At 42.0% G+C, this 26,168-nt stretch overlaps 1 protein-coding gene across 9 annotated transcripts in view; it reads right to left on the reverse strand.

The window, feature by feature from the left end:
* YAP1 (Yes1 associated transcriptional regulator) overlaps positions 1–26,168 on the reverse strand; it is a 113,378-nt gene that overhangs the window by 43,147 nt on the left and 44,063 nt on the right. For all 9 annotated transcript variants that reach the window (XM_072729951.1, XM_072729952.1, XM_072729954.1 and 6 more), the window contains exon 3: positions 16,242–16,357. In XM_072729951.1, coding sequence (XP_072586052.1) covers positions 16,242–16,357 — 116 coding nt within the window. The remainder of the gene's footprint in view (positions 1–16,241; positions 16,358–26,168) is intronic.

Here is a 26,168-nt window from a genome sequence, read left to right on the forward strand (position 1 = left end):
TAAATAAATAAATAAATAAAATCTTTAAAAGAAAAAACAAACACAAACCAAACCAAACAAAGCAGGTCTGGGCTTTACACACACAAAACAAGAGTTTTAGTTTAGAACAGTTTAGAAGAAATTCAGTGACTTGATACTTAATGCAGGAATCTAAGTCATTATGCTAAACTAACAAGCTAACTGTTAAATACTCATGAAAAGCAAAGAAAACAACAGTGATAGATTTTCTGAGTCATTAGGTTACAAATGCTATTAGAAGTGTGATTCAAATGTGTTTGGGCTAGCCTGAGAATGGAGTAAGGTCCTAATAAGTCCAAGGGGAAATCGGGGCTTCCCACAAAATCACATTTTTAAGAGAAGACCACAGATATAGATCAAAATAAATTCAAAATGCCTGAGTTCAGTTTACATTCTGATTTAATGTGTTATAATTTCTTCAATATGGAGTAGATAAAATAAAGCAAATACAAGTAGCAAAATATTCACAAAAGATGATTTAAAATTTGTGATCAAAATCACCTGGAGGGCTTGTTAAAACACGTTGCTGAACCCCACCCTTGGACTTTCTGATTGAGAAGGTGAGGGGTTAGCCTGGAAATGCCCAAGGACGCTGATGCTGCTAGTCTGGGGAACATACTTCGAAAACCACCAACTTACAATAACCACTTACAATCTTGTTAGCCGGCACAGAACTACTTCTTGACTACATCTAGCTTATACACAACTACAATTACTCATCATTAGGTACCATGGGAAGTTCACAGACCAAACTCTGAGGTGCTGCGTGTCTGAGAATGCCCCACAAGGTCTGCTAGAACAGGATGACATGAATGGCTCACATCTATCAGAATAAAGCAGCTCATAATGCGGGTGATGCTTTTTCTTTGTAAAAACAAAAAACAAAAAACCTGAATGGCTCAAGCAACTATTAAGGAGAAGTACCACAATTAATTTTTTTGTCCTCTAAGGACTACATGGAAACGAAGACTAGGGCCCTGGAGGCAAGATGAGCATATGTGATCCATGGGATGATTACTGCTCATTTAGCTTCAACTCTTGATTTTCTCAATTCAAATGAATAACCCTTATCATAATACAATTTGGTTAGTTGTGTTTCCTTCCAGGCTAGGAGTTGTTTTGTTGTTTATTTATTTATTTATGACACACAGAGAGGCAGAGACACAGACAGAGGGAGAAGCAGGCTCCTCACAGGGAGTCCAATGGGACTTGTTCCTAGGACCCCAGGATCAGGACCTGAGCCAAAGGCAGATGCTCAACCACTAAGGCACCCAAGGTGTGGCGCGTCCCTAGGAGTTTTTATTTTTGTGCATACTGAGCACTTTGTTATTTACTGTCTAGCAGAGTAGAGTGTCCACAGTGCAGAAGGAGGGGAATAAATGTTGACTGAAACAAATCGACAGGAGATTCAATTAAAATTTGTCATTTAGCTTGTGAAATAAGATATTCTGTTTTCTTTTCCTCTAAGCTCAACCTCTCCATTACCTGGCATGACAAACTGAAGGAACAAGAATACTACGAAGTCTTTTCTTCAATACGTATCTACTGAGGTCCTACTACATTTGGGCATGATGCTAGGTTCTGAGATGCACTGCAGGCAGAGAGCAAAACAGTCCCTGTTGGACGGAACTCATGTTCTAACCAGGAAAACAAACAGCTATGTATGGTGGCATAGCTGTTTGTATTGAGTTCACCCATGAACTCAAACAGCACAAACAGTGCTGGATGGTGAGTGCAGCATGCAAAAAGACACAAAGCAACATGAACGCAAACAAGGTCTTTCGGAAGAATGGACCAGAAAGGTTGCATGAAAGAAGTGAGCTTCAGGCTGAGGCTTCAAGCAGCACAAGCTGAAGCCTGCGGCAAGCATCCTGCCAGGGAAAGAGTGAAAAGGACATTATGGAGGGGCAGAGGTACCATGGTACGCAGCAGTTTCTGCAGTCAAGACTCAACCAGAGAACTTTCATCATCCCAAACAGTGAAGTGCCAAATGAGTAACATGTGGGGATCACCGACCCTCAGGGGTAATACCGATTCTGTGAGCTCAGGGATAATCCCTAAATAAGTCAGAGTGCGCAGTAAACATTTCTGTGCTCGGTCAGGTTCACACACACTAGAGACAGGCCCCCAGACAAGGGGAGGAGGTGGGAGTTCTTCAAGGCCGACCACCACACCAAGGTCTTTTGGGAATGAGAGATTAAAAAATAAGCCCTGTGTCAAGAAGGTGGAGCATTTAATAACGTGTAAAGGTGAGAATTTTTTTAATGTAACCCTCAATGCCTAATGGGGGCTTGAAATTACAACCCTGAGATGGACAGTCACATACTCCACTGACTGAGCCCACCAGGCTCCCGGAAGGTGAGAAATCTGAATTAGGGCAAGAGAAAGAAGAGTGGTAGGCGACCATTAAAGTAATTCATAAATGAGAGTTACTTACCGTTGGGGAAAATAAACTCCTAGGCAGGAATTACTACTACTGGCTAAATAACTCATGTACTACAGCAGTGCAACTTCCTGCAATACTTGAAAAACAAATAAAATACTCTGGGTCAGAACATGAAAGGTGACTCAACATCAACTTCCTGCTCTTACTTTAGGACCCTTTTGCATCAGTAATGCCTAACATCTGCAATGTCTTATCAAACAAGAAAATCTTGATAAACTACCCCACAAGTTAGATGAGCAACCTCTCCCTGTCACCACCCCACGTCATCACCCAAGACACTGCAAGTTTACTGCACACAACCTGACACGAGGTTCAAAGTACAGAACTATCAGGAGTCATTTCCTTGGAATGCAGGACCAGCAGGTAGAAAAGATGCCAGGGCCTCTGAGAGGGATCCAACACGGACCAATCTGTGTTTTGGGATTGTGGCCTCTTGTATCAATGATAAATCACAAAGTGTCCTTATTCTATGCAAAATAAGCTAAGTTCTCCACGAGCACCCATGAACTCACTAAAAAGACTCGTGACCACCAGGCACAGCCCAGACAGAACCAGCTCTCCAGAACTCATGATCTTCCAGAACCACCACCATTCACCGAGAACTCTCAAGCAGCCCCCCAGCTATAGCCGTGTCCACACAGAGGAACCCTACATCCTTCATTCTTCTCACTAACTAGACAGACACTTTACAAAAACATGTTCCCATGTTCTGAGTGATTTTGTTTTGAAACAACAATTTTATCTGCTTCTCAAACAGAAATGCAATGTAGACTCTCATATTTCCTGACTAAATTGCAGCAGCAGCCTCCAAACTGGTGTTCATCAACTGCCCATTAAACCTGGCCTCACCTCATTGGAGGAAAGGGCTCTCTGCCTCAGGCCGCCCTGAAGCCCACAGGGGAAGTCCTCAAATTGTTCTGGGGTTGCTGGAGGCCCTGGATGGCCAGGCTGATTTGACCACGGCAGCTACCCTGGCTCTAGGACCTGGGCACACTGTCTCCTCCACTCCCCTCAACAGGCCTCCTCATCCCTCCCCAGGGCGAGTGCCACTCCCCAGGTCGGCTCTGCCTGCAGATCCCTGCCTCTCCCTCGGGTCCTTCCTTTGTCCCAAGTAAGAAGATCCCCTTGAGGTTAGCCCTCAATCCACTTGGTCCATCTGCCCAGTCCCCTGCAATATCACACATTTTCACCCCCACAGTCTCCAGTGCTCCCACCCGCAGCCCATCTCCTCCTAGCATCCACTGGTGTTTTTCTTAGATTTTTATTTGAGAGAGAGAGAGAGAGAGAGAGAGAGAGAGAGAAAAGAGTGCGTGTGCATGTGTTTGGGGCGGGGGGGGGGGGGGGGGGGGAGGGATGACAGGAAGGCAGAGAGAGAAGCAGACTCGCCCCTAAGCAGGGAGCCCAATGCAGGACTCGATCCCAGGACCCTAAAGTTTATGACCTGAGCTGAGGGCAGATGATTCACTGACGGAGACCCCCAGGCAACCCTAGCCTCCACTGTTTTTATCCACTGAAATTGTACTCTATTCTCATAAGGTACCTTTGGGAAGACTTCCTCAATCTTTCCCATCTACGTATTGAAATTACACTTGTTTTCATTTTTTACTGTAGCATGTATTGAATATGCTCTTTTATAGGGTTTAAGTATATAGGCCAGGTAATAGCATGGGAAGAATTTATCATTCTGTCCCAGAATATAGAAAAAGACATCTCCATTTATTCATAAATGGATATGCTTGATTTTCAAGGTTTATCAGGACAAATATGGCAACATTTATTTGAAACTACCACCAGAGTATTATTAGCTTATGACACTTTGATCTGCGGACATGTGACTTTCAAAATATACAAAGCTCGGGATCCCTGGGTGGCGCAGCGGTTTGGCGCCTGCCTTTGGCCCAGGGCGCGATCCTGGAGACCCGGAATCAAATCCCACGTCGGGCTCCCGGTGCATGGAGCCTGCTTCTCCCTCTGCCTGTGTCTCTGCCTCTCTCTCTCTCTCTCTCTCTGTGACTATCATAAATAAAAAAAAACAAAAAACAAAAACAAAAACAAAATATACAAAGCTCAAGTATATTCACCCTTGACTCTTTAGTGCTTCTGTATCCAAAGGAGTCTTCCACAGGCATAAGCATCTGAAATTTATATGATCACATAAGCCCTTAACGAGTCCTGCCCCATGAGTAACATTTTCAGGTAGACACACTTCAAACAGTTGTCATGTATAATCAATATTAAATATTACTGTCACTGTTTTTGTGGTTTCAATAATTTAAGTGTGGAACAAGTATTTATGAATGTATTAGTTGAGGAAAAAACACAGTTGATGAAATCAGGTTTTGGTAAAAGAAACAGGATTTATCCTCTGGTTTCCATTGCAACAGTTTTACTCTCAGAGTGAAAACTGACTTAAAGCATGCAGCCTCAGGTCACAGGGCAAGACTGTGTCATTCTTGTGTATAGGCCTAGAAGCTAAAAAGATTATGAATATACTGATAAAAATCTACTTCACTAACACAAATGCAAGAGTGGTGACCAGTCCATTTTTTTTTCCCTTCAAGTTAGGGTATACTCCTAGGTCATGTGGGTAGTTAAAAGATTTTTCTGCCAAACTAGGGGACTTGATGGTGAGCCCCAAGCCCTGACACTACCTACTTGCATTCAGGTCCTCAGCATGCTGGGTGCCCACTATGATGCTCACGTCCCCTTCACAGCACATGCCTCATTGGGCTCTAATCTGTGCCTACACCACCTACCTTCCCCAGGAGGCCCTAAGTCAGAAATAAGCACATGATTGTTTGTCCTGTTCTCCCCACAGCTGAGCACTGAAACCACACAGAACCAGTTTGTTGACCTGAAATGAGTAAAAACCTATCTGTGTAAAGAATGACTGATGTAGAGGCCTCTGGGCTCAGTTGGTGGAGTGTCTGCCTTGGGCTCAGGTCATGATCTCGGCGTCCTGGGACTGAGCTCTGCATCAGGCTCCCTGCTCAGTGGGGAGTGCCTCTCCCTGAGTTCATGCTCATTCTTGTGCACTCTCTCTCAAATAATAAATAAAATTAAAAAAAAAAAAAAAAAAGAATTTGTCTTGGTCAAGTCATCAGATTCTTAGTTTGTGCTTTTATAAATCACAGATTTTTTTTAACAGTTGATAACATTTTACTGAATTTTTATAGTAAACAAGTGCTTATACAAAATGATGGATTCTGTGTGATAGGAAACAGGAAGAACATTAAGATAGGAGTCAGAAAGCAGCTCTTTCCCACTCCTACAGTTCTGGAGTCTCCGGTGCATGCAGTCTGCGTACCAGCAAGTGTCAGCACCACCCGCAAACTCCCACTCCACATCTGCTGAATCACAATCTGGATTTCTCACATACTGTGACCCTGCCCCATTCCCTTTCTTTGGGCAAACCTACTGAAGCTCAGGTCCTGAATCCAGCCGCTCCTACCACTTCCCCCTCCACCACACAGACTTATTACAACTGCACCCAACTCCTATTCTAAGTCAGAAAGCGTGCTCAGGTTGTATCACTGCCTCTTTGAGACCTGTAAGCTCCTCTATGACATGGCTTCTGTGCTAGCTTTCCCAGATGCTTCCTGAACATCCCGCAGTACCTCTGAACTGGCTGTTGTGGGATGCGTGGAACATTCCTCCCTTTCCCTGAGGTATTTGCATAGCTCTCGGCTCATTTACCTCTCTGCTCAATGACAGAGTCGTCACCTCCCTGCCTCCCCAGCCAACTACTCTCCATCTGTAACTGATTTTTCTCTTGCCATTTTAAACTATCAGACACACTGTATATATACAATTACGTTCTGTATTCTCATGATGTGCAAGAGTGCATGGCACATGGTGGGTATTCAGCACGTGCGCTCAGGGAATGAATGAACACTTGGCTTCTGAGACGCCTTCTCCAGCCTGCAAGGCACATGGCCCTCTATTTGCTCAGCATTCAGTGCATATGTCTGCTCTAATATTTACTGTTGTCATTAGATGGGAAAACCTGTTTTAACTTGACTCTGCAATCTCAGTGGCCATTAAAGTGCCTGCTACAAAGTAGGGCATTTGGGATTTGTTGAATGAATAATTTAGAAAGGGAATACTGTCTCTCAAGGTAAAACTGAGACTTTATTAAAAATCATTTTCATGTTTGGGGAGCCTGAGTGGCTCAATGTCGACTCCTGATTCTGGTTTGGGCTGTGGTCTTGGGTCCTGGGATGGAGCTGGGTGTGGGCTCCCTGCTCAGCAGAGAGTCTACTTCTCCTTCTCTCTGCTGCTTCCCATGCTCCTGCCCACTCTCTCTTTCTCTCAAATAAAATTTTTTTAAAATCACTTTCATCTTTGTGGCAGCTGGAAGAAAGAACATCCTCAAGGAAAATGCCCAGTACAAGCTCAGAGAAGTTTCCAGAATGCAACCCTTTGAAATTTTTTTAGGGCAATGAGAGTCTCCTCTATTTTAACTTAACAGTTCAGACTTTCAGTAACTAAATCTGAGAGAGTAGCTTCTGTAGGTTCAATCAGACTTCAGAATGCTCAAAGAAAGAAACCACCTTTGAAAAACTTTTTGACCTAATGTGATTTCTGCTACCACATGTTTACTGTTGCAGGATTTTTAAAAATTTCGCTGACACTGCCTATATATGGTAGTCTATGGATATCATTTTTAAAGAATTAGCATTTTAATCTTTCACACAAATATTCCTCTTATGAGTCAACCAGAAGTATTTAGAAATCAGTGGGAAAGACAAAATATTCTAACACTATCCGGAGGAGAAATAAAACAGACATTTATTTTTTTCTTAAATGTAAGTAACTGAATCTCTTTCTCATCTTCTCTACTCCAGAGCTGAGTAAAGTTTCTAAAATTCTATAGATAAAAACTGAAAAAAGAGTTGAACATGAACACTTGTATTTGTAACAAGCACCAACATCTAGTAATGCATGCCCAAGAGAGCTGGGAGCGATGACACTCACAGGCCAACTTTTCTCTTTATTTTCTATAACAGTATCCTTGGCTTTCCTTAGTCTGCTGGTTAAAATAACAGAACATTAGGTTCAGTATTTGCACTAAAATCTTAGTTAACTTCCAGGATTCAAATGAACTTTACTTTCTCAAACAATTATTTCAAAAACTGCTAGTAGACTTTTAAAAACAACTGTCAGGGATCCCTGGGTGGCGCAGCGGTTTGGCGCCTGCCTTTGGCCCGGGGCGCGATCCTGGAGACCCGGGATCGAATCCCACGTCGGGCTCCCGGTGCATGGAGCCTGCTTCTCCCTCTGCCTATGTCTCTGCTTCTCTCTCTCTCACTGTGTGCCTATCATAAATAAATAAAATTTAAAAAAAAATTAAAAAACAACTGTCATTTGTGCTGCATATCAGGTAAGGGAACTGAGCCACCGTGCGTCTGTCCATGTCCGTTACCCCCTTTGCCATGTTTACAACAGAGCCTCTCACAGAAAGCAAACAAAACAGGAAGGAATTACTACAAGAAATACTGATCTCCAGCCACTGAAGAACCAAGAAACTCCCCTTATCTGCCTTTCAACATGATTAGCTGGGATTTCTTCAATAAGGAATGAAGACACAAATACTTTAAAAAATGCTATAGATTGTACAGGCCCATACATTAATACAGAAACACAAAATTCCATCCCAGAGCAACTGACTTTAGGGTTCTGCATATGTAGTTGGGGATGGGGGGGGGGGGGGTAGAATGACCCTTGCCCTGGGAGCTTATTTCAGTTAGACTCAGAATCGAGAAAGACAATTTATATCAGGTAACAATTTATATCAGAACAATTTATATCAGAAAGACCATTTATATTATATCTATTGTTCCATCTGCCAAATGTTGCCACCTTACCCAGGTAGTTCTAAGTTTTAATATTATTTGGAAAACATTTTGAAGTTAACAGTCATTACTGGAGTGGGTTAACATTAAAAACGATCCCCAGCAGACAAAGGAAAAGCGCTCACCATCTGAGCACATCAGAGGCCACGGGCTGATCGCGCAGGAGGTAGCATGCCCCATGAGGCAGCAGAGTCCTGGAGAGGCAGCAGTCCTGGAGGCACCTCAACTAGGTGGACAGTGTGTGCGGCACACAATGGGACTTACCATTGACCATAGAGGAACTATATGCGAGGAGACATGGAAACAGCCGCTCCGGTCATTGGCCGCCTGCCTGGACACCCTCAACCCACTACATCCCCACTTTCCCAGTACTCTCATCTTCACAGTTCCCACCGTTCATGCACAACTGTTAGTCATGAAGTGGACTGCTCCTTGTTCTTGAATTAAAAATACAGTTCTTGTCGTATTACTAACCATTCTTCTAACTTTAATTATCAAATCACAATCAAGACACAACTATGTAAAACAAACCAAGTTTCCTGAGAGTAAGTTACACTGGTTCTGATTATTAGGCTTTTGTTTTTTACTACTCTCCCTTTTCCTGTGGCTATCTTTTCTTAATTTATGTACAGTTCCAGATTCGAGGGGGAAAAAATGCAACCGTGGTTTACAAAAAGATATCTGGGATAGGAGCTTGAGAGTAACTAATAAAATACACGGGCTCTCCTACTCCATTCACTGCTCTGACTCTGGGCTTCGTCATGGTTTTATTCCTGTTCAATAGACTTTAGCATATCTCCTACCATATATTGGACTTTAGCTCCACAAAATTTCCATCTTAGAACAGTCAAGAACTTTCAGAAGAATCAAAACAACTTTAACTTTAATGAGAAGAAGAAAATCATATTGATATTTAGCACTCCACCATCTAAACCAAACAATCTGTAAAAAGTTCACACAATGATTCATGTTTGGTGATTAAAAAAAAAAAAAAATCACTATAAATGAAGAGTGGCTCCCTGTTTGTAGAAAGTGAATACAATGTAAACCATCAGATCAGGTGATATCGACCATCTACACAGCCATTACCCCAAGCAGGGTGTGCTGTTGTGTCACTGTGTCCCCAGGAGGGCCTGGGCCCGTGAGGAGCTGCGGGTCTGCCCATGCCCGTGCCCCTGTGGTCTGTGGCCCCCTCCTGCAGCCTGCCCAAGACCCCACAGGCCCTGAGCCACAGAGCTGGGCTTCAAGCCCATCCTGCTCACCTGAACCCTTACTCTCCATCTTCTCTATCCTCCTCCACTCCAGAGGTGAAAGGCATAATTCGAGGCTGCTGAGCTACCAAACAGGAAGCAGGAATTACCAGCTCCGAAACCTGTTGTTAGCCCTGCAACCTCCCTCCACAACCTTTCACCCTTTCTTTACTTTTTAAGGTTACGAATCTTCCATCTACTTTTACCTGTGCTTCTCCCGTACCACACTCACTGTCAGCCTAACATTTCTCTGGGTAAGCATCTCCCCCTGACTGGTTTTTGGTGCTGGGACTGCATGAAGCAGGAGGACACAGGCTGGCAGGGAGGAGCTTGGCACCCCTCACACCTTCACAACTGAGAGCATCTGCTCTACCCATCGTGATGTGTTCCCTTGGGATTCCACACAGGTTTTCCTAAGAGGGAAATGTGAAAGTGCTACCCTGCTAGATGTGGACATTAGCCAAATAAAAACAACAAATCTTTTAAAATGTACCTGTGATAAGTCATTTGACTTTAGATTGTTACCAGAAGTAGACAAAAAAATTGAATCATTGCTTAATTTAAATCAAGGCTTATGATTTCTAATGGTCCTAATAGTTACCAGCCCTTGGGCACCAAATTATCTCTGGATCATCAGAGTCTACTTTCTTGGGCAGTCTGGGTGGCTCAGTGGTTTAGCGCCACCTTCAGCCCAGGGCCTGATCCTGGAGACCCGGGATCAAGTCCCATGTCAGGCTCCCTGCATGGAGCCTGCTTCTCTCTCTGCCTGTGTCTCTGCCTCGCTCTCTCTGTGTGTCTTTCATGAATAAATAAAATCTTTAAAAAAAAAAAAAGAGTCTTCTTTCTTGACTTTACTGGTGCTTTTAGATTCAGGTATCTTGCAGGTCGCTGTTATCAAACTACTACTAAAAATTTAGTATCTTCGTATCAATAAAACTGGGTAAAGGAAGAATATCACATTTCTCTCTCCCAAGTCTGTATTTCCAAACGTTTAACACAAAAGTCACTAATATTTACAAACGCTTCAATATGTAGATCCTAACCAGGCATCAAAGGGCTGATCGTGTGCTAAAGGCATAATATGCTTAATATAATTTCAGGGCAATCAACTCAAGTAATTTAAATTTTTTTTTTTTTAAAGTAATCTCTACCCACAACGTTGGGCTGCATCCTGAGACCAAGAGGTGCACACTCCATGACTGAACCAGCCAGGTACCCATCAATCATCTCAGGTAATTTAATAGGATAGGATTTATACATACTTCTACATAAGTCCATATTATTATATATTTTAATGTAAAGTAAGATAGGACTATTATCTTACTGAATTACTTAGGTTTTCTTTTAGCTTTTTTTAAGATTTAAAGAAAAAGTGCATGCTTGAGGCAGGGAAGGAGCAGAAGCAGAACCTCAAGCAGACTCCCTGATGAGCACAGAGCCCCTTGTGGGGCTTGATCCCATGACCCTGAGGTCACAATCTGAGCCCTGAGCCGAATACAAGAGTCCAGAGTCCAGCCACACAGGCAATTGTGCCACCTTGGCATCCCTTAGTTTTCTTTTCCTCACTTTTCAAATTCCTTTTACAAGGTTCAATGCCATTTATTTGCCAATTAAATGGACAGTTGAAGATATAAATTAACAAAAGATATAGTAAGTCATGCCTCTAGAACATTATCCAGATGTACCATTTAATCAGCAAATAAATGATTTCTCAATTACATATATTAATTGGCAGCTAATTACAAACCATGGGTATCCAGTGTAGCAATGAAATCCATCATTTCAACTTCCTATTTTGAAAAAGGGCTTGGGGTAAAAAAACAAGTAAACCAATCGCTTTGCTAAACTGAATCAGACTAAGAAATAGGATTTCATAAAATCTCAGAATCAGAGAGAATTTTAAAAGATCAGTCGGCATAGTGAATCATTAAAAAACTATGCAGAAAACAGGTCTAGAGCATCTAAAGAAAATGACCATGTTTTAAGGAAGTAGTCTGATTAGGAATAGACCAGAACACACAGTTACACTCATTTTATTTATTTATTTATTTATTTATTTATTTATTTATTTATTTATCCATCCATCCATCCATCCATCCATCCATCCACCCATCCACCCATGAGACACACACACACACACACACACACACACACACACACACACACACACAGAGGTGAGACACAGGCAGAGGGAGAAGCAGGCTCCCTGCAGGGAGCCCGATGTGGGACTCGATCCAGGGACTCCAGGATCACGCCCTGGGCTGGAGGCAGGCGCTAAACCGCAGAGCCACCCAGGGATCCCTCATTTTTTTCTTTTTTTTTTTAAAGCAAAACTAGAAAGTTCTTGTTTAAATAATTAATGATAAAAATGTAAGTCAAGGTGCACCTACGTGGTGCAGTTGATTGACAGTATGACTCCTGGTTTTGGCTCATGTCATGACCTCAAGGTCCTGAGATGGAGCACCACATTCGGCCCAGCATGGAGTCTGCTTGGGTTTCTTTTCTTTTCTATTTTCTTTCTTTTTCTCTTTCTTTTCTCTCTCTCTCTCTCTCTCTCTCTCTCTCTCTCTCTCCCTCCCTTCCTCTCCTCACACCTTCACACATTTTTCTTCACATTTTTCTCTCAAACATAAATATATCTTTTTTTTTTTTAAGATTTTATTTATTTATTCATGAGAGAAACAGAGAGGGAGTGGCAGAGGGAGAAGTAGGCTCCATGCAGGGAGCCCCACGTAGGACTCGATCCTGGGACTCCAGGATCACGCCCTGAGCCAAAGGCAGGGGCCAAACCGCTGAGCCACCCAGGGATCCCCAATAAATATATCTTTTTTAAAAAATGTAAATCAAGTTGCATGTAGCACCACTGCCCAGGGAAGTGCTTCAGAAGTGAAGTGCATTGGGACGCCTGGGTGGCTCAGTGGCTGACCATCTGCCTTTGGCTCAGGGCATGATCCTGGAGCCCCAGGATCCCACACCCGGCTCCCTGCATAGAGCCTGCCTCTCCCTCTGCCTATGTCTCTGTGTCTCTCATGAATAAATAAATAAAATATTTTTTTTTAAAAAAAGGAAGTGAAGTGTGGGGGTTTTCTCTTTTATCTGAAGGCTTCAGATTAGCATTCAGTTTAGAAGGTATTCCCTTCAGGGTGAAAACTGTAAATACCAAGGCTTAGCTGGAAGCCATCTGCTGCTTTGTTACAGTAAACACCCTCAAAATTTATTGAAATCGCCTCACAATTCTCTTTGCTCTCCAGGTTCTCAAAGATTATTATCCAGACACAGATGTGCATTGAGTTTGCAGCTTTTCTATGGAGACACCCTGAGACAGAGATTAAGCCCTTTCCTCTCATGGCTATTGAGAAACTGGGCTGTGCACCTCCCCAAGCACCACTGTTCTTTGCTCCTGGATGGAGAAAGGGGAGTCGCTGGGTTGAGACCTCACTACAATGACACACGAGTTGTCATTTTATGTGAATGTGATAACAGCAAGATGATGTTTCTCATGACCTCCATTCCACGTATCTCCAGACTGTGTCAAGGTCCTATGTATTCTTACATGTCCGCTAACCATTGTACCTTATGTGTTCTTACATGTCCATTTCCTACTGAGAGAAATGAAAGCCAAGTGTCATGTGCTCAAGCCTCAGAGTAAGCAGAGGCCTGTGGCTGCCAGAATGGTCTCAGCAGCCTTGGCCCTCAATGCACCAGTTCTGCCCCCGAGCGTCCATGTGACTAAATTCCCAATAATCCACACTTACATCCATCCTATTCTGAGAATTCTCAGATAGCCTTAATTTCATATCTTACTCTCATTCTGAAACTTCTGGTAACTTCCTTTCCTTTTTTAGGATCAGTTTTTGTTTGGGTTTAGAAAACACCTCTGTAGTTTTCCTACATCTGTCTTTTCGTTTTGTAACCCCTCATACAGCCAGGCCTGTCCATCAAAGACAATGACTTTTAGTATCCTCTGTCCACATCCCTCCTATTGAAGACGCAGTGTGTGCTTTATGACTTCTGCCCCTCCTCCAGCACACCCCCCATGCACCTCTGCTGGGCTTGAAAACATCCCCTGAGCACAAGCAGGTCCTGTCCCTCTGCTGCCCTCGGGGCTCTTCCCTGTCTCCTGTCCCAATCCTGGTCCCCACACTGAAGAAGAGGATGGGCTCAGGAGCCCAATGACCAAGGACTGAGCCAGCTGTGTGATTATGAGAACACTACTGACATTCTCTCAGACAGGAAGTGAGACGGGTGGGGACAATGGGAATGTCCACGGCCGCTGCGAGGATGAACTGTGGGAGTCCAAGCAGACCCCACTCATATTACTGACTGACTCCCTCCCACCACTGGCACACCCACGTCTCTCCAGGCGGCTTGTCCCATTTCAGGCCAAGTCTGTACCTCCGAGCTCCTGTCCAAACCCCCACTCCTAACCCCACCCTGCTCCAAATGTCCCCACCAAAGTTGCCTCTGTTTACTGAATACAACTACAAGTAAGCATGCCTACTAATTTATATGCAGTATATAAAACATATTTTTCATTTCACAAACAAAATATAAACACAAATATTCTGAAACCCACTAAAACCAATTTGATATTCTCTTTTGATTTTAAACACAAATTTGAATACAAATTCTCCCTACTTTGTCAGGCCATTACCATTAGAATATTTAATAGGAATAAAATAAATTAATATTCTAAAAGAATCACAATCAACCTTGTTAGATGCAAAATGCCTAAATCTTTCAAAATAAACTTTAAATTAATGAGTTATTTATGACTAGTTTCCTAGGCATAGTTTTAGATGGAGCATGACATAATGAATAATGTGAATCATCTTTGGACTATATAATATAGGGCAGTTTTCACAACTTTTATTTGGAAATTACATGATTAAAAAAAAATCTACGTGTCAAGTAAAAATATTAGTCAAATACTTTCCTAACATTTTGTCTTAAAACGTTTAACTTAAATATCACATATAAAACAAATTCTGAGAATAGGCAAATATATTCTTATTAAAATAAGCTAAAATGGATGATTTAGGGAATTCATCGTTTTTCAAGAGTTTACAAGAAGGTTTACAAGATAAGCTTAGTCCTGAATCTTGTGTCATTTTTGTTTTTGCACTTAACTGTTCAGAATTCAAGAATTCAGCCCACTGAAGGCAAGAACAGAGTTATGCAACAGCAGAAACACTGGACACACTGGCATCATCTCTGGGGGCAGAAGGACATTTCTTTCCTTTTTTTTTTTAAAGATTTTATTTATTTATTCATGAGAGAGACACAGAAAGAAAGAGGCAGAGACACAGGCAAAGGGAGAAGCAGGCTCCATGCAGGGAGCCCGACGTGGGACTCGTTCCAGGGACTCCAGGATCACACCCTGGGTTAAAGGCGGCGCTAAACCGCTGAGCCACCCAGGCTGCCCCCAGAAGGACATTTCTAAGTCTATGAGCTCTCTAGGTAAGGAGCCTTTGTGTCAACCTATGGTAAGAACCCCCATGTATTGGCAGCTCTTTTCCAAAGGCTGCTGTTTGACAAAACCTACAGGACAGCTGCTCATGCTGTCTTGGTCCATGTGCCTGGCGAGGAGAATGGATGCACTGTGAGAAGAAAGCCATCGAAGCCCCAAGTGCTGCTCGTGACCGTGGCTGCCACCTGTGCTTTGAACCGGGGACCTCAGCAAAGGGGGTGACGTGTGGGGCACAGACAAGTGGTTAGAGAACCACATCGAAGGCTCCAAGCCCTGATGCCAGTCCTGGAGCTGCATCTTCCTTGAGGAGGGAGCACCTGTTCCTCCTGTGCACAAAGATGCAGGATGGGGCACGATGGCCTTGGGCCCATGTAAAAACACATCTAATGACTAGGGGTGTAATGAACTTCTACTGAGTATCTGTTCTGCACTAGAACTGTAAATAAAACCTTTAGATTTACTCTCTTATGTCTTTTCATATCTCCTGCTCTCTAGTAATGGGCACTGAAATCCACATTATGTAGATAAGAAAAACAGGAGATTTAAAAACATTGCCAAATAAGAAAAAAAATCCATACTCAGGTCTGCTGTCTGTTAAAAGGGTGAAAATGTGTTCAATAACACACACTAGACCTCAGAAAGATGCCTGGAGTTTATATGTTGCTACCCTCCAGTCACTTTCAAGGCAGAATAAATATGTGCTTTAAAGGGTAGGTTCAGTCTGTGAAGCATATGCCTTCGGCTCAGTTCATGATCTCAGGGTTCTTAGGATCAAGCCCCAGGTTGGGAGAGCCTGCTTTTCCATCTGCCCCTCCCCCAGCTCATGTGTGTTCACAAGCGTACTCTCTCTCTCATTCAAATAAATAAATAAATAAAATCTAAATAAATAAGTAAATAAATACAAGGTAGTTAGTTAGGAACACCAGAACTTGGCTTCCCATCCAAATTACAAAGGGAAGGAAGAAACACCCAATTTCAAGACAAAAGAAAGCAGTAGTCAAACACAAGCAAATCAAAATTGAGCAAATGAGAGATCTGACATACTGACTTCAGAAGTGAAACTTAAAAAAAAAAAAAACAAAAACAGAAATGAACTGTCACCCAAGCTCCAGTTTTGTTAAAAGAGTTATTACCATTTTGCGCAGAGAATCCTATGCATGCACAAGCCTTGCTGGGTGTGCTGGGACAAGTGTCTCACTCACCTGAGGCTGAGGTCATCATACTCTGCTGCACTGGGGGGCTGGTGGGTGCCGTGACGCTCATCTGGGACAGCATGGCCTTCCTGGGGTCCTGCCACGTCGTCGTCTGATCGATGTGACTGAGACATAACAAATCAGCGTGTTAGACCACACACACACATCCTCAGAACAGCCCCCAGCACACTGCGCTAGAGCACACAGGCAGGCCAGGGCGCTTACTCCCTTTCCTCTGCAATCTTTCCTCACTCCTGTGCCATGTGCTCTACTCACATTTCCTAGATACTATCCCAGCAAGATCTGAGAAGCCACACTGGCAATGTTAAGGGAAGGGAAATCATTTTCACCTCTGGGACTAGTACTATCTGCTTCTCATAAAAGGTGATTTATAAACCAATCATCTGTGATAGCAGTCATCTGACCAAAACCCCAAATTCACAAGGGTATCACCCACTTTTTTCTCTGGGAGCTAAGAATGCCAATTAACATATACTTTTTAGAACTAAAGCCCATTAAGTAAACCACAAAAGAATGAAAAAGTCTTATTCTAAATACTGGTTTATTCCAAAGCCAAAACAAAATGAAAATCTTCATCTGAGCAAATGAGAGATCTGACATACTGACTTCAGAATTCAGTTTTCACTACCTCATGATTGTCAAAGGTCTGTTAGTTGCTAAATAAAACATTTAGATGTTAAATGCTGCATCCTGTTACTACTGCAAAACATCTTATCACACGTGCACAAACATCTGAGCATCTATAAACTGGATGCAAAGGGTTAAAGATTCTGTGAACTATAAGACTACCAGGCTTCTAGCACAGAATCCAGCACAGGATCATTCAGAGATTTCTTCTTCCAGCAAAGTCTGTTTAGTGAAACAAGCTAAAAACACTGTATATGTGAAACTACTTAAGAAATTATCCTGAAATAGGGATCCCTGAGTGGCACAGTGGTTTAGCGCCTGCCTTTGGCCCAGGGTGCGATCCTGGAGACCCGGGATCGAATCCCACATCAGGCTCCCGGTGCATGGAGCCTGCTTCTCCCTCTGCCTGTGTCTCTCCCTCTCTCTCTCTCTCTGTGACTATCATTAAAAAAAAAAAAAAAATTATCCTGAAATAGAAATAGCCAGAGACATATTCAAACACTGATCAAAGTTCTCTCTGTATAATTTATAAAAGCAAAAACTTGAAAGCCAGCTAATCTCTAATGAAAGGGATTGGTTAACTAAATATTAGAATGTATGACAGACTACAATGCAGCTACTGAAAATACTTTAGAAGAGTATTTAATAACATGGAAAGTATTTGTAATACAGTTACGTACAGTTTGAGCCTATGTGTGTATATGCTGAAAACACGGGGAAGACAGACGTCATTTTCACAGTGTTTGTTCCCAGATGGCTAAATTACAGAACTCTGCCTTGCTAATGCTAGGCTTTCCTATTATTAAACAATCATAAACTAACATTACTTTTGAATAGGGAGTGGCCAAAAATAAAGGGTTATTTTTAAGAAGTTTCCACCCTCAATCATTTTCTGTATGGCTGCTTCAATTTCTGAGTTCTCTCTTCTCGAATCCTCTCGTGTCACAATGGTAAGGAAATGACACTCTCGTTAACTTTTCTGAAATGAACTAGAATGGTACTCCTATCAGTAAGAAAGGATCACTGCACTCTGGCTAGAATGATATGAACCTCAAGTATTATCTACTAGCAATGGGAGAATGATTTGACCTCCCAGGCAAGAAGAAAGGGGATGAAAACAGGGAAGGCCTGTCCACTTCCAAACAGCAGGGTACCTGTCAAGTCGGGGTTCCTGCAGACCAACTATAAATACTAAGAGTATTTATTTACTTAGTGGAGCATATAATTTCTCGAACCATAACTTACCAGCACACTCCCCTACCAGATATATGCTTTTTAGCACTAGCACTAGCATTTGCTCAGGCCCAGACAATAGGCACAACCTTGTTTCCATCCTGCCATGGAAGCACCTCCTTCCAGAAGACTGGGTCCTTATCAGACTCAGGAAGAGCCTATTCCTCTTCCCTTCCAATCTTCCATATAAGCCACTAAACAAACAAAACCATAAAATGCCTTCTAGATACGTACTGCTTCTCATGCTTACAGACATCAAGCAATACCTATGGGGTAATTAATACAATGGTACTAAAAAGCAGCTTACAATCCTCAAGAACAAAATTTACAGAAATGTTTCTCACTGCCTATATAATGTTAAGAAACTAGGTAAGGAAATGGCCAAGTGATTATTACTGGATCTTCAATTTCAAAGTATGTGCCCCTACCTACTCCTTTTGTCGAGTACTTCCTAAAATCCCCCTGCCTGTGAGGGGTACAGGAGAGGAGGGAGGAATACTGGAAGCAAGTTGAAGATACTGCACGTAGTTTCCTAACTACTCAACAGGTGAGTTTCCCTGAAAACTGATCAACTGGGGCACCTGGATGGCTCAGTGGTTGAACATCTATCTGCCTTCAGTTCAGGTCATGATCCCAGGGTCCTGGGATCTAGTCCCACATTGGGCTCCACCACAGACAGTCTGTTTCTCCCTCTGCCTGTGTTGTGCCTCTGCCTCTCTCTCCTTGTCTCTCATTACAAAACAAAACAAAAAACTAATCAGTTACAAAAATCCTATTAATCCATTCATAACCAAATAGGGCCCCACCTGAGGGCTTAGGAAGACCTCCTCTGATGACTTCTGTAATACAGGCACCAACCTATACATTTGTTCTTAAAGCTTCTTTCTCCTTGAAATAAATTAGAGTTTGAATAAAGAGAACACACTTCTCTCCAAAGATCATTTTACTGAAATGTTACAAAAGCAATACAAATGCTAAAATTTCTCTTCCAGACACACCCCTTAAGCCCCAGTGAGATAGCTGAGAGCCCCAGAAAGCTGTACCAGAGTATGCTAATGGTGCATTTACTTTAAAAAATCTAGAGCTCAGGATCCCTCGGTGGCTCAGCGGTTTACCACCTGCCTTCGGCCAGGGGCATGGTCTTGGAGTCCCAGGATCGAGTCCCACATCGGGCTCCCTGCATGGAGACTGCTTCTCCCTCTGCCTGAGTCTCTGCCTCTCCCTCTCTCTGTGTCTCTCGTGAATGAATAAATAAAATCTTTAAAAAAATAAAAAATCTAGAGCTCTTTAAGGAATAAAGATGTCATTATCTAAACTGTCCAACTATAAAAGCATGCAATCACTTAGATGCCAAAGAAAATGTGAAATAAAATTAACTTAGAATTTGTACTTATTCTGTAAGAATAAATCATAAAATTATTATTTTATCCTAATAAGTCAATTTGAAACAGTATGCCTCAAAATATCCATCCTTTTTATCATAAGAACAAGAATTTTTATAAAAACATTTCATACCTCAAAAAAAGTATTCTTGCCAAGACCAAATAGTTTGCAAGGTCTACTCTTCCCCCTAGATATTTCATGGTACCTCTCCTTTACCTCCTGTGGTCTTTGTTCTAATGTCATATTCACAGTGAGGCCTTCCCTATCCATGTCACCTAAAATCTACCATGTCTAAACTTAGAGTACCTCTTCTCCACTTTATTTTTTTTCCTGATAGTCCTTCATCATAATCTGACCTATTTTATTTTGTTTCCCTGTTTCCTCTCACTAACAAAAGCTCCAGAGAAACAGGGGCTTTTATTCACTTTATTAACTACTGAATCTTCAATGATTAGAAGGCTGTTTGATAAATATGTCAGTGAATTAATGAAAAGAAAGCTTTTTTCTTCCTTTTTTGCCCTAAGAACATTAATTTCTCTCAAAGTCCTTGTAGCCTTACTGACTTTATACCAAACACCCACCTTTGCCAAAAAATGAGATTCCAAAAAATGAGATTAATGTAGGTCCACTAGAATTAGCATGGAGACTTCTAGTGGCAGTGGCAAGAGCAGGCTGGGTAGCATGAGGAGGGTGGTAGTGACAGGATGTGAGGAAGCTGACAGATTTAGTTGTGTAAAGGGAAGAAAGTTAACCTGCAACTAGATGCACAGGAGTTTCTGTTTCTTTCAAGAGGTAGAAACACAAAATTAAATGTGCATGGAAGCAGATGAGCTTGGGATCCCTGGGTGGCTCAGCGTAAACTGCTTTGGCCCAGGGTGTGATCCTGGAGTCCCAGGATCGAGTCCCACATTGGGCTTCTGCATGGAGCCTGCTTCTCCCTCTGCCTGTGTCTCTGCCTCTCTGTCTCTCATGAATAAATATATAAAATCTTTAACAACAACAACAAAAAAGAAACAAACAAACAGATGAGCTCAAGAGTTATAGTCACCATCAGAGGGCAGGAAGAAGAGAACGTAGACACAGCTTTCATTATAACCCGAGGTGGATGCAGCAGAAGCAAAGAATTTCACTGGCTGGTAAGAGGAGAATGGGTTTTGGGGTGAGGACTTCAATTTTCTGAAGAACATGAAATAATGAGGCTGGTATTATTGGTAACCCCACTATGCAAATAGAAAATTCAGGGATGTGGGCGCCTGGGTGGCAGTTGGGTCAGAGGACGCCTCTTGGGTTTTGGCTCAGGTTATGCTCTCAGGGTCATGAGACTGAGCCCCACATGGGGCTTCCCCACTCAGTGGGGCATCTGCTTGAGGATTCTCTCCCTTTGTCTCTCCCTCCTCTTCAAAATACATAAATTTTTTTTTAAAATGAAGAAAAGAAAACTCAGGGACTTGTACAAAATCACATAACCAGGGCATAGGAGGATTGCACGTGGCATCCGGGAATTCTGAGAATAATTTATGAACCAAACAAATAAATGAAAAGGACAGCACTCAAAAATGTAAACACTTTGTAATACATATTGAATAACAAAAATATTGCACAAATACTACAAGGGTAGAATAAAAAGGTACAGGTATTAAAGATTCAGTAAAAGATGCCAGAATACTACGAAATATAATTTCTATCACACTAGATCAGCTTGAAGCAGATGCACGTGGGGGCATGCCTGACCCTGGCAGTGCTTGGGGAGCACAAACTGACTTTAACATATATTAAAGCAGCATGTATTACTTCAGAACATGGGTGATGAAGACTTCATGTAAACACTAATCTGAAAAAGGATTGAAAAGAATTGTCAAACTATACTAATTCTAAAAACGTCAAATTATAAATAACAGAATCAAAATATATAAACCAAGGAGATAAAATTAAGAAAAACTCATAAAACACTATTTCCAGAGTTAAAAATATGCAGTTATACATAGCATAGAAACAAACTAAAGATTCAGTTTATCATGTTCCTAAGAACAGTCTAGATGCTGAACTTACTATAAGAAAATAAGTGTGAAATCCTACAGCCCCTTCAACATATTTAAGTAGATCTTTGCTATTATTTTGGAGAAGAAAAATGACTGGATTGATGACCAAGATAAAGTTGGTGATCTCACTGTGGAGCAGCCAAAGCTGGCAGACAACGAACCTGTCAGCATCAGAAAAGATGAGACAGAAGCGCTGTGCTCTGACCAAAGTCCGCTCGGGCAATGGTCTCTCCTGTGTCCACACAAGCCACCTTTCCCACGGGCTTTTGTCTCTTTTATTTTACACTGCAGAATTTGGTCTCACGTGTTGGATGACTTAGCAAAGTGTATACAGAACCACAAAAGGGGCAGAAACCCTAAAGTAAACCGTTAGAAACAGACTTTTTGCATTGTCCCACAAGGTAACTGCAGCTACGGGGTACTGAGGTATTTCAGAAGCTTTACATTCTCCCTTAAGCTCAAACTTGGGCCCTGAACATGCGGGGATTCTGACCTTATAAAGAATAACAGTATTATTGTTACACTGTCAAAGCACAGAGGAAACCACAAGAACACAAAAGGCTCCTTGACACTATGATGAGGAGACCCCAAACTCTCGCCTCCCTAGGACCATTACTCAACAGGGAGGATGATAACCTGCCATTGTTTTAGGACTCAGAAAAAAAAAAAAAACACTAAAAGAACAAAACAAAAGAAAACCACCTACAGTGTATTAAGATGAAGGCATCTGTCCGAGGGCAGATGACCTGCATGCAGCAGAGCTGGGTTTTAACTCAGAATGGATGCACCATCTGCACGGTGACCTACATGAGATTTCCTCTTATGATGAACCACACCTCTTATGATAAACCACACCTGGGGTGTGATTTAGATTTTTTAAGACTAATCTTTCCATCACCACCTCTTCTCCTCTAACCCTTGCAGAAGTTACACACAAGGAGACAGAAATCTCTGCCACAACATCTGGCACAAAAACCCAGGGTCGCATTCCTCTGCGTCTCTCCCATTCAAATACAAAGGGATTATGGTAGTTGGGAAAAGTTCCCAGGGCTTTCAGATACACAAACATAACTTCTCATAGATCCCTTGGATACTAGGGGGAGAGGAGTGGGAAGCCCACCACACAGGTTCTAAATGTCAGAAACATCCCACAGGGCACCCAGCTGGCTCAGTGGGTAGAGTATGTGACTCTTCATCTCAGGGTTGTGAGCTCGAGGCCCATGCTTGGTGTAGAGATGACTTAAAAACAAGAAATGTCCCACAGACATTTCTCACATATTAGAGACCATGTGCTGCCTTCCCCACTGAAACCCTGAGTTTTCCCATGCAGAACAAAGTCACCACTCTTTCTGCCAGCTTGTCTCAAGAGGACCTGGGTCTGGGGTGCTGAGAAGCACCGGCTGGGCACAAAAAAGACCTCCCCCTGCTGAAGGATGGACCCTACCACAATGGCTCTAATTCACTCCTCAGAACAATTTCCTTAACAAATGGGACACAGGGGTTCAGGAAAATGAAGAAACTGGCCCTCCCTCACACTGATAGGAAGCAAAGAGCCAGGAATTAAAACACCTTTTAGCTTCTAGCTCAGTGCTCTTTCCGCCTCATCTCACTGGTCTAAATAGGAAAGGATTTTCTAAAATGCTAAAGTTGCCACTCTAGCAGAATAGAATGTCTTCAAGGAATGTAATTTAAAAAGAGACTTGGAATTCTTCTAAATGCTTTCTTTTCCAATTCATCAACTATTAAGACTAATCCAGGACTAGCAAACAAGTTTGGCCATCAGAACAGAAAGTTATCTTTATTACAGAAAATGTACAATTGTTAGAGGATGCTAGTGATCGGTTAATTGCTGACGCTGGTAAAGACATAAACTGGTTATGAGCATATTATGTTTACTATTTCTATTCCTTTAAATTAGTGGTTTGTACTCTAAAAAATTATGCTGGCTTTTGTTTTTCCTACTTTGTTTCTAAATTTATAAACAAGATTTCTGGCACTGGTATAACTTAAGATATAGACACGGTAACAGGCAAGTTGCCTACCTAGGCACTGTCTTCTCATTGTGTCTAAGTGCCAGTACAAGTGCTGGCTTCAAATAATCTCTCAAAGTTTACCAAAAGTAACTCTTCCTTATGATCACACTGACCTATGAACACAAATGTGTGTGCTGTGAATAGTAAGCCCACTTGGAAGTGAACCCTAGAGAATGGCTTAGACATTGTAGTTCTTTTAAAAATTCATTGTGCAGATCAGTATCAGCGCCATATAATCAACAGCTATGTAAGCCTATTATGAACCTGATTCTTTTCAAACATCTGCTACAATTCTTGAGACTACTTCAGATCATCTTTCCACCAACTAGCCTTTTCTAAAACACTTGATTGTATGAAACCTTTTCAGGACGCAAATCCCTCCTCTCAGAAGCTTCTCTGTGGAACAGCAAGAAAAATAAGACAGACACAGATTGAATCCCAACTCTGTACGGGCAGGTCATTTTGTCAAACTGTCTTCAGTTAAATGGGAATGATTTATTTCCTTCCCAGGGCTGCAAGGACTAAATACAGCAATATATATAAAAGTGACTAGTAATGTGGTTCCTGGCACACAAAAGGCCCTCAAATATATATCCTGATTTCATTCTTGTGCTAGTCCAATATTTAGAACAGGAAAAACTTAGTGAGGGATGGACCGAGTCAAGATGTTCAGAACAGAGAGAACAGCTCTGAAGTGAGGATGGCAGGTCTCAGGTAAGGAGACGTAAATGGTGATAAACCAAAGCAAATGGGGGGCAGGGAGGGCAACATTTCTTATGTACCTGCAAAGCCCTTTCCCACAAATTCAAAGATGCTCTTCAAGTTGTTGGTTGTATGTTGTATTATCAAATACTGAATCCATAATCCTTATAAGGAACCCTAAGCAACATAATGGGAAACGAGTTTTATAGTTATAAAAAAAAATACTGATGAGTTTCTTCCCTTTTTTTAAGAGAGGGATGGATGGGGGAGAGGGAGAGAAAGAATCTCAAGCAGACTCCATGTGGGGCTTGACCTCAGGACCCTGCGATCCTGTGTGTTACAGCACTGGCTGCACTGGCCATGGTCTCCATTCCATGCCTTTAATTGAAAACAAAACAAAGAGCACTGCAGACTTTCAACAACTGAGTTGACAATGTACCGACATTTTTATTTAGAGCAATGATTCTCAATTTAGAAACGGAGTCTGGGGGAGGGTGGTGATGGCATTTTTGGTTATCATGGTCCTGCAAATATTTACCGGCGGAGGGTGCTGGATGCTAGGTTTCCTGCAGTGCAATCTTCAACAACTTTAGAATGTCCTACCAGACACTCATGTAAGCAAACGCCACTTTTACACGTAAGACTCCACTTCATAAAGTATATTTTGTACAATTTTAGTTAGATGCCAAAATTTTCTGGAAAACAATAAACTACATTTAGATTTGTGGGGAATCTGTTAACAGTACATCCTGTTTGGATAATCCCACTATCAATAGTAATATCCCCTTGGTATTTTTAGTTACCAATTCAACACACTTCGTCTTTATCCAAAACTGTCACATTCATGGGACTTGCAGACATAAGCATGAGACTACTTTTATTATAGCTTCTGAAACAGTCATATCTAAATACATATGTTAATATACATACTATTTTATCATAAATTACTATATTTCTCATTCATATTACATAATGTTGGTTTTAAAAATTATGTATATAATTAACTTCATATGAATTCGATTACCTATGAATATTTATTTAAATTTATTTTATTTAATTAACATATAGTGTATTAATAGTTTCAGGGGGTAGAATCTAGTGATTAATCAGTTCATATAACACCCAGTGTTCATTCCATCAAGTGCCTGTCACCCAATTACTCCTTCCCCCCACATCTCCCCTCCAGTAACCCTCAGTTTGTTTCCTAGAGTTAAGAGTCTCTCATGAGGGATCCCTGGGTGGCGCAGCGGTTTGGCGCCTGCCTTTGGCCCAGGGCGCGATCCTGGAGACCCGGGATCGAATCCCACATCGGGCTCCCGGTTCATGGAGCCTGCTTCTCCCTCTGCCTGTGTCTCTGCCTCTCTCTCTCTCTCTGTGACTATCATAAATAAATAAAAATTAAAAAAAAAAAAGAGTCTCTCATGAATTTTATTTTAAAATAAGAAACATTTTCCTAACAATTTCCTGCTAAAAAGGGCTGATGGATGGACAGCATTAAGCAGCATGAAGTACAGGGCACCTAGGTGGCTCAGCAGTGAAGTATCTGGCTTGGGCTCAGGTCATGATCCTGGGGTCATGGGATCAAGTCCCATATGGAGCTCCTTGCTTAGCAGGGGGTCTGCTTCTCCCTCTCCCACTACCCCCACCAGCTTATATTCTCTCTCTCTCAAATAAATAGAATCTTAAAAAAAAAAAAAAAAAGCAGCAGCATAAACTACAGGCAGAGAATGTCTCTATGACGTACCTCTCCCCATGGGACCTGGAGCCTCCCACCCCCTCTATCTCAAACATGAATATAGTGCTTGGCACGTATGTGCTCAGTAACCATGTAATGAACTGAAAGCTTATTCCATTGGTTTATTCTTTAGCTACCAAGAAATACTGTGACCTAAATCCTA

The sequence above is a fragment of the Vulpes vulpes genome, chromosome 12 (assembly GCF_048418805.1).
Source record: "Vulpes vulpes isolate BD-2025 chromosome 12, VulVul3, whole genome shotgun sequence".
NCBI classification, from domain to species: domain Eukaryota; kingdom Metazoa; phylum Chordata; class Mammalia; order Carnivora; family Canidae; genus Vulpes; species Vulpes vulpes.